The sequence below is a fragment of the Molossus molossus genome, unplaced genomic scaffold (genome assembly GCF_014108415.1).
Source record: "Molossus molossus isolate mMolMol1 unplaced genomic scaffold, mMolMol1.p scaffold_m16_p_1, whole genome shotgun sequence".
Classification (NCBI taxonomy): Eukaryota; Metazoa; Chordata; class Mammalia; order Chiroptera; family Molossidae; genus Molossus; species Molossus molossus.
Genome location: NW_023425344.1, coordinates 78,188,563 through 78,200,673, shown reverse-complemented (window position 1 = coordinate 78,200,673; position 12,111 = coordinate 78,188,563). Strand labels below are relative to the sequence as shown.

Genomic DNA, 12,111 nt, shown 5'->3' with positions numbered 1-12,111 from the left:
AATAAAATCAGACATTTATTGTAGCAATATTTTTTCTGATGTATCACCTCAGGCAAGGGAAACAAACAAAAATAATAAACAAATGAGATTATAACAAACTAAAAAGTTTTTGCACAGCAAAGAAACCATCAACAAAATGAAAAAACAACCCACTGAATGGCAGAACATATTCACCAGTGATACATCTGATAAGAAGTTAATATCCAAAATTTATAAAAAACTTATATAATTCAACACCAAAAGAACAAACAATACAATTTTAAAAATAGGCAAAGGACCTGAATAGACACTTCTCCAAAGAAGACACACAGATGGCCAAAAAACACATAAAAAGATGTTCAGTGTCACTAACCATCAGAGAAATGCAAATTAAAACCACAATGAGATATCACCTCACACCTGTCAGAATGGCTATCATTAATAAATCAACAACAAAAAAAAGTGTTTGCAAGGGAACCTTTATGCACTGTTGGTGGGAATGAAGAATGGTGTGGCCACTGTGGAAAGCAGTATGGAGTTACCTCAAAAAATTTAAAATGGAAATGCCTTTTAACCCAGTGATTCCAGTTCTGGGAATATGTCTGAAGAAACCCAAAATATTAATTCAAAATAATATGCACCCCTGTGTTCATTGTAGCATTATTTACAATAGCCAAGATTTGGAAGCAGCCCAAGTATTCATTTGTAGATAAGTGGATCAACAAGCTGTGGTACAATCACACAATGGAATACTACTTGACCATAAAAAAAGAAGGAAATTGTGGCTCAGTGGACTGAGCGTCGTTCATGGACTGAAAGGTCCTGGTTCAATTCCTGGTCAGGGCACATGCCCAGGTTGAGGGCTCAATCCCCAGTGCAGGGCATGTAGGCGGCAACCGATTGATGTTTCTCTCCCACACTGGTGTTTCTCTCTCTTTCTCTCACTTCCTCTCTCTCTCAAAAATCAATTTAAAAAATCAATTACAAAAAAAAAAAAAAAAAAAGGAATCCTTATGTGACAACATGGTGGGCCTGGAGAGTATTATGCTAAGTAAAATAAACCATTCAGAGAAAGACCATATGATTTCACTTACATGTGGAATGTAATGAACAAAATAAACAAACAAAATAGAAACAGACTCATAGATACAGAGAACAGACTGACAGCTGTCTGAGTGGAGGGGGATTAGGAATGTGGGTTAAAAAGTTGAAGGGATTAAGCAAAAAAAAAAAAAAAAAAAACCCCTCATAAACAGACAATAGTGGTGATTATCAGTAGGAAAGGGGTGGGGGAGATAGAAGAGGAGGGTAAAGGGGGCATAAATGGTGATGGAAGGAGACTTGACTTGGGGTGGTGAACACACAGTACAATATACAGGTAATGTATTACACTATTGTACATCTGACACCTATTAATTTTATTAACCAATGTTACCCCAATAAAGTCAATAAAAAAAAGAAATGTTAGACTTCCGGTCAAGATGGCGTAGGTAAACATGGTATCTCATCCTCCCACAACCACATCAAAGTTACAACTAAACTACAGAACAACCACCATTCAGAACCACCTGACATTGAGCTGAATGGAAGTCCTACAACTACGGAATTACAGCAGCAGCCACATCGAGACTGGTAGGAGGGGCGGAGGCGGACGGGCTGGTCCCACACCCACGTGTGGCGGATAAAAATCAGGAGGACACCTCGGCTGGGAAGGTCCTCCCTGAGGAGTGAGGGGTCCTTGTCCCACACCAGGCCACCAGCTCAGGGTTCCAGTGCCAGGAAGAGAAGTCCCCATAACTCCTGGCTGTAAAAACCAGCGGGAACTGAGGCAGAGGGAGGCTGAGGTGGCTGAAGCCCCAGGCAGCTCCTCTTAAAGGGCCCGCGCATGGACTTATCGGACTCCCACCCTCCAGGCTCCAGTGTGGGGAAGGCAGCTTGAAAGTCACCAGAGACATACAGGGAAGAACTTTGTTTGGCATTTAGGCGAGGGCTGGAGAGGCAGCTTTCTCCTGGGCAGATGTGCTGTCAGAGGTCTTTTTCCTTTGGTGAGCCCTTCCCCCAAGAGGCCAGCAAGGCCAGCAGATAGCCGCCATATGTGGGACTCCAGAAAACTGGCTCATACTATTTGTCCTGCCCTGGTGATTCCCTGAGGCCCTGTCCCACCCAACTTTCAGGCCCACCCAAGCTGTTCCCAGTTGCTTTACCATAGGAATGGCCTGTTTGGATCCTGCTTCACATTTTTCTAAATTCTCTCAAACAAGCAGCATCTAGTCTCAGCGAGCCCCATACCTCTCGTTAAGTGGCTCCAGGCCCAGCACTAGAAGCATCCAGCCTTGGTTCACAACTTGGCTTTGCCGGGCACCTCCAAGCCCAGCACAGGAAACAGCCATTTGCAGACCGCTTTGTAGCTTATGCCTGGTGGCCGGGGGTAGATCACGGGCAGTGACTGACCTGGCCCCAGAGTCAGCACACCCAGTGGACAGCTTCAGAACACTGCGAAGCACCACCATCCAGCTACTTTCACAGGTGACACACTCAAGGAATAAACTCAGTGGGTACCAGAGCCCTGCTGAAGTAAGTCTTGCTCTGTGTGGGGGGCCCCTACACAGCTGATCATCCAAGGCAGTCAGAGGTCGGTGGACAGTGGGCACCGCCAGTCCTTGCATCTGATCAGCCTGAGTAAAACCTTCTCATTGATATGCCAACAGCAATAAAGACTCAATTACAACAGAAGGGTGTAAAATCCACAAATAGGGTGCACCTTGAGGGCCCAGCTGGGAGACCAGGGAGGCTGTGCCACTGGACCCTATAGGACACCTACAACAATAGGCCACCCTAGGAAGCCCAGGACATAGAAACTCTACCTAATACATAGAAACAAACACAGAGAGGCAGCCAAAATAAGGAGACAATAAAACATCCCAAAACAAAGAACAGAACAAAACTCCAGGAAAAGAACTAAACAAAATGGAGATAAGCAACCTAACAGATGCAGAGTTCAAAACACTGCTTATAAGGATGCTCAGTGAACTTAGTGAGAACGTCAGTGAACTTAGTGAGGGCCCCAAGAGAATAAAAAAAGACCAGTCAGAAATGAAGGATGCATGGTCAGAAATGAAGGAGGCACTAACTGAAATAAAGAATAATTTACACAGATTCAATAGTAGAGTAGGTAAAGCCAAGAAGCAAATCATTACTTTGGAATATAAGGAAGCAAAAAACACCCAGTCAGAACAGCAAAAAGAGAAAGAATCCAAAGAAATGAGCATAGTATAAGGAGCCTCTGGGACAACATCAAGTGTACCAACATTTGCATCATGGGGGTGCCAGAAGAAGAGAGGGGGCAAGAAATGGAAAACCTATTTGAAACAATAACGACAGAAAACTTTCCTAGCTTGGTGAAGGAACCAGACATACAAGTCCAGGAAGCACAGAGAGTCCAAAACAAGATGAACCCCAAGAGGCCCATATCATCATCAAAATGCAAAAGGTTCAAGACAAAGAGAGAATCTTAAAAGTAGCAAGAGAAGAGCAGTTAGTTACCTACAAGGGAGTTGCCATAAGACTGTCAGCTGATTTCTCAAAAGAAACTTTGCAGGCCAGAAGGGAGTGGCAAGAAATATTCAGAGTGATGAAAAGCAAGAACCTACAACCAAGATTACTCTATCCTGCAAAGCTGTCATTTAGAATCGATGGCCATATAAAGAATTTCCCAGACAAGAAAAAGCTAAAGGAGCTCATCACCACCAAACCATTATTATATGAAATGTTGAAGGGTCTTCTTGAAGAAGAAGATCACAAATATGAATAAACAAAATAGCAATAAATACATATCTATCAACAATTGAATCTACAAACAAAATGAACAAGCAGAACAGAAACATTTTCATAGATACAGAGAACATTTTGTTGGTTGCCAGATGGGAGAGGGTTTGGGGGAATGGGTAAAAAAGGTGAAAGGATTAAGAAGTACAAATTGATTGTTAGACTGAGAAACGTCAAATCTTAGACTGAGGAACCCAATCTTATGTTGTTTGTAAAATATATAAATAGTAATTTCCCCAAATGCAGTTTCCAAAGGATGTTAAACAGTGTTACACAAACATCCATATTTCTGGGCAATAGGATACCTGTTTTCATTTTCACTTCAGGCAAGAAGTTCTTTTTTTCTGTAAATAAGACTTACTTTTCTTCCTCCACTGCCAGAGCTTATGCAAGACCTGCACCCCAAAAAGGGAAGAGAGACATCTGAAAGCCCTCAGACTCTCAGGTTGTAGAAAAAGGTACAATATTATGTCATCATTGAGAGTACAATGAAGACTGAGAACTCATGTTCAGTAAGGGACAAGAACATCAGATCCAACCAGAACTATTTTCCAGCTGGCTGGTCCAGTTGTCAATCATTCCTTAGTGAGGAGTAATAAGACACACTTCAGTATCCACTAGGAACCCTTTATAATTTTCTGTCTATATTAATGCACAGGAAACTTCATGGACTTCTCATTATATAGTGTGAGTGCAGTCATTTCCAACCATTCAGTCACCACCATTTAAAAACCTCCATCATACAGAGGAACCTTCTATGTATGTATGATCATATATTGATACTTGGGCAGGTAAATCATCGGATACCTGGAGTGAGCAAGGAAGATAAGTAATAAGGCTTCCAAGATGTGGTCTAAAGTGGTCTAGTTCTCCGTAAGTATACTGTATCTCATGCTCACACCAACTCTTCAAATTAGGTATTACCTGAATTTTACTGTTGGTAAAAGACACATATCATAGGGTATGATACAACTGACCTTAGGTGGAGATCTTCAGGAGAAGGGTAAAAGTGGAGGATGTGAAGTTAAACTGAGAGTACAAATGAGTGAGATGTTGAAGTGATTGGTGGTGAGGCAAGGATGGGTAAAGAGGAACGTTCGGAATGAGGTCGACTGGAAAACAAAGAATTAGAAGGTAGGTCTTGACTTGTTCCTTGGTCTGGCGATGATTTGTCTTGTTTTCCTAAATTCTTTAGTTCTGAGGTCTGATGCTTCCTCCTCCAACTCTAACAAAGCTGAAATATCAAATGTCTTGCTCAACCAATTTCCAGGATTTTAATTTTTGAGCAGATGTAGCTCAGTGGAAGAACGTAATGTGTGTTTTGAACCTGGCTAGGCTAGAAAGCTACAAAGACAAGCTACGATTCCTGCCCTGAGAAGTGTCAGGCGGCTGAGGGCAGACCGGTGCTGGGGAGGACAGAAGAGGGGCCTTTTAGAGGAAGCAGGAGGGGCTAGGAAGTCTTCCTGGAAGATACTGATTCTTGAAAACTCAGGGGTCAATCCTGGCTGGGTGGCTTAGTTCGTCAAAGCGTTGTCCCATATACCAAAAGGTTGTGGGTTTGATTCCCAGTCAGGGCACTTATCTAGGTTTTGGGTTCAATCCCTGGTCAGGGTACGAACGGGAGGCAATGGACTGATGTTTCTCACATCGATGTTTCTCTCTCTCTCTCTCTCTCTCTCTCTAAAACTCAATGGAAACATATCCTCGGGTGAGGGTTTTGAAAAAGAAGGAAAAAAGAAAAACGAAGGGACAGTGTGACGTTAATAGCATTTCAGATGCAGGCAGGGAGGAGGAGTGCAATCAGAAACGCATGTTGTCGAGAGAGGCAGGTTCCACGGTGTGAGTGTGTGGGCAGCATGCGGGGAGGCCCGACGGTGAGCAGGGTCCGGGCCGGCTGAGAAGACCGTGGGCACCACAGCAGGAGGGTAAGCAGGAAGGTCATGTGTGAATCTGTTTCTTAAGAGAGATGTCTCCAGTGGCAGAGTAGAAAAAGGACTGCAGACACAGAAAGGGCACCTGTTTCAATAGAATCGTAACCGAGTATCTCCAAGTGAATATTTTTCACGTGTAACGGTTGGTGTCTAGAATCAGTTCGTGATATTTCACCTGTGTGCTCTCTTCTTTATCCTCTGCACAAACCCAAATGTCTTATACCAGGAGTATTCAGCAAACAACGAGGAAGAGAACAGAGGAGGCTTGAGCACAATGCAGGGCAGAGGGTGCCGGAGAGGAACTTTGCAGGCTCACAGCTCACAGAACAGAGAGGACTGAGACGCACCATGTGTGCTCCGGGGCCCTGGCCCTGGCCAATGGCACACACTACAAAGAGGGGCAAGTGTTTTCTGTGTGCACCCTTCATTCAGTCAAGGAAGAGAAGCCTGGGAGAAATAAATTCCCCAGGGTTTACAGTAAAATAGTTTTGAAAAACATTTTTTTCTTCCACAGACAATTGAAATGTAAAAAACAAACCAAAAAAACCACGTTTTTTCCCCCCTTCATTTTAGAAACCTGTTTAGGAATACTTCAGCCAATTATGTGAACTTAAACATCTCTCACCCATTCTAGCAGAACTAGTTTGACTAAGTTAGGATGGAGAGTTAAGTGCCATTTTCTAAGTATTTAAGATCCTCTCATAAATTGCATTGCATTTCAATTTTATTTTTTTCTTAAGATTTATGCTGAACCAGATGAACTGAGTCATAGGCATCGGATTTTATGTTCCTTTCCAGGCATTATATCCCAAGTTAGAATTTGTACGTGAACAAACATTAGTGTATCACTCTCATCGCACTTCGTCACTACTGCACACTCAGAGCTATGGCAGATGATGGCCACTTACAGAAGGCGCGGTGGGCACCAGGTCATTTTCTGTTCTTCCCGTCTGCATTGCTGTGTGAACCCGGACGGATTCATAAATGGAAGGTTCTTCCACTTTCCTTGGATACGGATGTTTCAGAACAATCAGAGTGCCTGAATGAAGGGGGGGAAAAACATATTCAAATGGTTTCCTCCGAAGAAGGCCCAAACGCTCACAACCGGATAACTGTAGCTGGACTGTCGCTTCGTGTTTATCCATGACTTCACTCGTTTATTTTCCCAACATTTACCGAGCACCGTTGTGAGCCAGGCCCTCGATCTGGACACTGGAGATACGAAGCGTGATGAGATGATTTCTGGCCTCCTGGTGCTCAGACTGAACTATCAAAGGGTATCACTTAACACATTTTCATTTACGTGAACTGGGAAAGAGACCGATGTCAGGATATGAGCGAAGCAGGCTGGCGGCTCCCGGAGGCCCGGAGGAACCAGCCTTTCGGTGGGAGGCATCAGGAAATCTCTCCTAGGGGAGGACATTGATCTAACCCTTAAGCAATAACTGTAAGTTTTCCAGGTAGACTTTGCAAAATCCATGAAGACAAAACCCACAAATGCACTGGGATATAGGAGAATTTATTCTACTGCCCTTAGTTCTTACTAGTTTCAGAACAAACTTGTAACAAATCACTGGATCTTAAAAAAGTAGACTCAGCTTCTCTCTACTATCTCCTACCACCCAATTCATGAAAAACTAACCAAAGCCTCTGAGTGTCAAGTGAACATGCCATGAATATCCACTCACCTGGAGGAGGGCCTCCAGCAGGTACCGCTCTGCCCAGGGCAGGCTTTGGAGGCTTGGGCACATCACCCAGGGGCTGAGAGCGTTCTGACTCTGCTTCCGACCCAAAGTCCAAAGTTTCCCGCTTCTGATCCTTCCCTTCCCCCAATCAGTCAGTCAATCAGAAACTAGAAACTTTGACTACAAAAAAGTAAAAGTTTTCCCAGCCGGTGTGGCTCAGTGGTTGAGCATTGACCCATGCACCAAGAGGTCACCAGTTTGATTTCCAGTCAGGGCACATGCCCAGGTTGTGGGCCTAGTCCCCAGTGGGGGGCATGCAGGAGGCAGCCAGTTGATGTTCTCTCTCATCGATGTTTCTATCTCTCCCTCTCCCTTCCTCTCTCTCTCAAAATCAATAAAGGAAAAAAAATTTTTTTTTAAAAAAGTAAAAGCTTTCCCCTTTTGTTATGGATTCTTTTTATTTTACTAGGGTATTTTATAGGGCAGGCTTGTGAATGTACTAGGCACGAGGAGATGAAAGAATTCAGTAATTCATTCAAGGCACTTGTCTAGATACAACAGCAAAAAAGGGAGATACAGCATCTACTCTGTGGCAGGGGAGACAGAAAAATTGGAAAAAATGAGATGTCAAGTGAGAGAAGTGTTTTGAATGAACTAATAGATCAAGGTAAAGGAATAGAGAACAAGAAGTGTGGGGTTGGGCAAGGGTGCTATTTATATGGGTGGTCAGAGAGACTCCTTCGAAAAGGTCGTTTGAAAAGTTACAGAGAGTATGGACCTTGAATTGGAGTAAGAGAAAGGCAAGGAGGAAAAAAAAGTCCCTCCCTCTGTAGTTATAAAAGTTGTATTAATAATGATAAACCTACAAAACAAAACGGAACCTCTCTATGGTGCTTGAGTACACACGAGGTGCTCACTGCACGGACACAGCTGCGGCTTCTGATACCTGGGCCCCGGGAACGCGCTGCTGGAAACGAAAAGGCGCAGGAGAACAGCCAGGGGAGGGGTCCCTCCTCTTTCTGCGTGGAGCTCGTGTCCGTGGCCCTGGGATCACAACGCAAACGGCCTTGTGCAGTCCTCGGAAGGCTTTTGTCAATGTGCGCCTTTCGTGAGAACAGATGTAGTCAAATCAGGACAAGGGGCTGGTTACAGGTTCACAGTCATAGCGAAAGCAGCAATGACTGGATCAAGAGCAGCCGTTGTGCGGGCTCGGGGCTGTGTGAGCCGTCGTTGGTGGCAGGTGCTTGATGGATTTGGGGCTGGCACCTCCGTGACCTACCCCCAGAGAAACACCTCCAGTGATGTGCCAGGCATCACCTGGTGTCAAGGAAAGAGCCAGCACGGCCACTGAGTACCTGGGTGACTTTGGACAATTGTTCCAGCTTTGGTTTCCTCCTCTGACAAGTAAGAATAATTATCTTTTCTTCACAAAGCTGTTTTAAGCACCAATAAAGAAGTGTTTGTGAAAGGATTATTAAAATGTTAGATGTTATTATATTTTGATATAGAGTATTAAAAAAAATTTTTTATTTTTTTATTTTTAGAGAGGAAGGAAGAGGGAGAGAGAGAGAGAGAAACATCAATGAGAGACAACACTGATTGGCCTCCTCTTGGGGATCAGGCCCACAACCTGGGCATGTGCCCTGACCAGAAATCGAACTGGTGACCTCTTGGTGCAGGGGTCAATGCTCAACCACTGAGCCACACCAGCTGGGCATATGTAGAGTATTTTTAAATCTTTCAATGGAAGTCCCATGTTTGCATCTTTGGGAACGTGAATTTTAAAACGTTAAAAAGGACCAATGTGTGACATTCTGCTAAGAATAACAATGACAGTTGCCTGGTGGTTACCGACTAGTGCTAAGACACATCAGTGCCCCCTGAACGCTTCTGTCCGACAGTGAGGCCAGGGGAGTTGCAGCCCAGGAATCAAAATGGCTCACAAATGACAAAGAATGTGAAATTTTTGTGCTTTCTCATAAAAGTTGATGCTAAATTTTACCTTCCATCTGAAAATAGTATTTTAAATGGTGCTGTAGAAAGATGCACCTACTCAATCTTTTTGCATATAACCAGACATACATATACCCCCAGGCACACTCCTATTGGCTCTATTTTCTTATTGCTGCTGTAACAAACCACCACAAGTGTAGTGACTTAAAATAACTCAAATTTATGATCACAGTTCTGGAGGTCAGAAATCCAAAAGGGGTCTCACTAATCTAAAATCAAGCTATGGACAAGGCTGCTTCCCACCTGGCGGCTCTGGAGGAGAATCCATTCCGGGCCTTTTCTAGCTTCTAGAGGCTGCCTGCATTCCTTGACCGGCGGCCCCGTTCTTCCGTCTCGAAGCAACAGCAGGTCAAGTCGTCTCACGTTGGTTCCCCCTCTTCTGCCTTTGTCTTCCACTTATAAGGACACTGATTACACGGGGCCCCCCTGGACGATCCAGGATCATCTCCCCATCTCAATGTCAGCTGACTAGTAGCCTTAATTAACCTTAATTCCCTCTCACCGTGAGACATAACTTATTCACATGTCCAGGGAGAGATGTGAGCATCTTTGAGGGGGCCGTTGTCCTGCCTACCACAGCCGCTGGGAGAGCAGAGCCCGGGGGGCCAGTCGTGCTGCCATGTGAGGATCTCGGGGCTGGTGTTGCTCCTGAGCCTGCAGCGCTGTCCCCGCTTGGTATTGGAAAGCCACTGTCTTTACCACAGGCACTTGTCCAAACCCTGTGGGCCCCTCAGAGCAGATATGATTCCAAATGTATCTTTGTATCCCTCCCTCTCGATCCAGTTTCTGACATAATGAAGACTTGATAAGTGAATGAATGAGTGGATGTCACAGTAATTCAGGTTTAAGGCAGGAAACGGCCTGGGATGGGCCAGCCTCCGTGGTCTACACCCATCCTGGCCTGGGGCAAGGACAGGGCAACACCTCTAAGTGTGGCTCTCCATATCTCCACTGGGGGACCCAAATTCTACTTGAAAGCTTCTTCTAAAGTTTAACCAACAGAAGCTAAACTGAAGGAAATGATATTGAGTCAACCAGGAAAGCAGACTTGACTTTGAATTGATTTTAACTAGTAAGACCATAAAGGAGGCCAGACTGAATGGTGGAATGAAGAAAATGATAAACTACTTATGAAGTGGTAACTTCCCCTGATAAAAATCTGGCCTCCTAAAAGACAGGGCTCCTTAGCTGACCATTCTGCCCAAGGAAGGGCCAATAAACAGATTTCTTGGCATGGCTGCTAGGCTTACGATGATTTCCCCTTCTGAAGAGACTGGCCTGTCCCAACAGAGATGTAGAGCCCCATAGACGCTGGCCCTCCCCCTAAACACCTCACCTGGCTGCACTCACTGCCTGGGGATCTGCTTAGTTACTTCTCTGGAGAGAAGGTCCACTGACTTCAGTTTCTGAACGACATGAAGGGAATTGCTGTTTCCTGCCTTTGACGTGAAACCCGGTTTCAGAAACACTCAGTGGAGGTACATTTTTGTAGTGAGCAGAGCAGGACCAAGGCATTTTGATTTTCTGAAAGCTTCAGAGTTGCCGTGATCACTGGCTGATTGCTTATTGTTGTTCAGCCTGTCCTCGGATTCTTGGAGGGAATACTAATATCCTTCTAAAAAATTCCACTTCTCTCTTTGTAGTCCTCTTTTTTTTTTTTTTTTAAATTCAGCTTGTCACGGTTGGCTTCTGTGATTTTCAATCAAAAGAAACATATAGTCTTGGCTGGTTTGGCTCAGCGGTTAGAGCATCGGCTCGTGGACCAAAGAGTCTCAGGTTCGATTCCGGCCAAGGGCACGTACCTCGGTTGCGGTTTGTCCCCGGCCCCGGTTGAGGTTGTGCAGGTGGCAACCAATCAATGTGTCTCTCTCACATGGATGTTTCCCTCTCTCTCTCTCGCTTCCTCCCTCTCTCCCTCTCACTCCATCTGAAGATAAATGTAAAAATATCCTCGGGTCAGGATAAAAAAGAAAGAAAAAAAAACTTATATAGTTAAGCCACTACAGACTCATTATCATCTCCACCCAAGGTTCAAGACAGTGCCTTGGCTCCATAGGAGAGGAACCCTGGGTTAATAATATTCAACATAAATGAACTCCAGGACTTGGTTGGAAGATTCACATAAAAAGCAACCAAAGGCAGGGCTGGTAGAAGGAGAAGAGAGAGGAAGATCAGCAACCACAGGTCTTGGAAACCTGGTAGCTAGTTTCACTTCAGTTTCTGAACTTCATGAAGGAGATTGTTGTTTCCTGCCTTTGACTAAAACTCGGTTTCAGAAATGCTTGGTGGAGGTACATTTTTGAGATGATCAGAGGAGGACAGAGCAGGCATTTCATTTTGCTTTGCCTGAACCGTCACCCGCAGCACACCTCCTCTGTCTTCTGTCTGTGCAGCCGTGAGTCTGCATTGAAGAGGTCGTTCTGTATTCCAGCCGGGCCAGTAAGGACAGGCTCAAGCCCCAGGCACCGGTTTGGTGTCTGAAACAGAGTGTAGTGCAAGAGCACACATCGCTCCCGAAAGGCAAGCTTTTGTTTTGAATCGTTCTTGTATGCACTAAATCTAGTGCTTTACTGGTCAGATTCCCCAGCTGGACTGGAAGAGTTTGAGGGTGAGGATGCTCTCTGATTCATCACTAAATCGTCAGTGGCTAACAAGTGCCCAGTTCATTGTTGGCACTC

The 12,111-nt window shown here is 44.7% G+C and overlaps 1 protein-coding gene across 1 annotated transcript in view; it reads right to left on the bottom strand.

Moving 5' to 3' along the window:
- DAPP1 (dual adaptor of phosphotyrosine and 3-phosphoinositides 1) overlaps nt 1-12,111 on the bottom strand; it is a 57,387-nt gene that overhangs the window by 16,996 nt on the left and 28,280 nt on the right. The window contains exon 4 of the mRNA XM_036271169.1: nt 6,644-6,774. Coding sequence (XP_036127062.1) covers nt 6,644-6,774 — 131 coding nt within the window. The remainder of the gene's footprint in view (nt 1-6,643; nt 6,775-12,111) is intronic.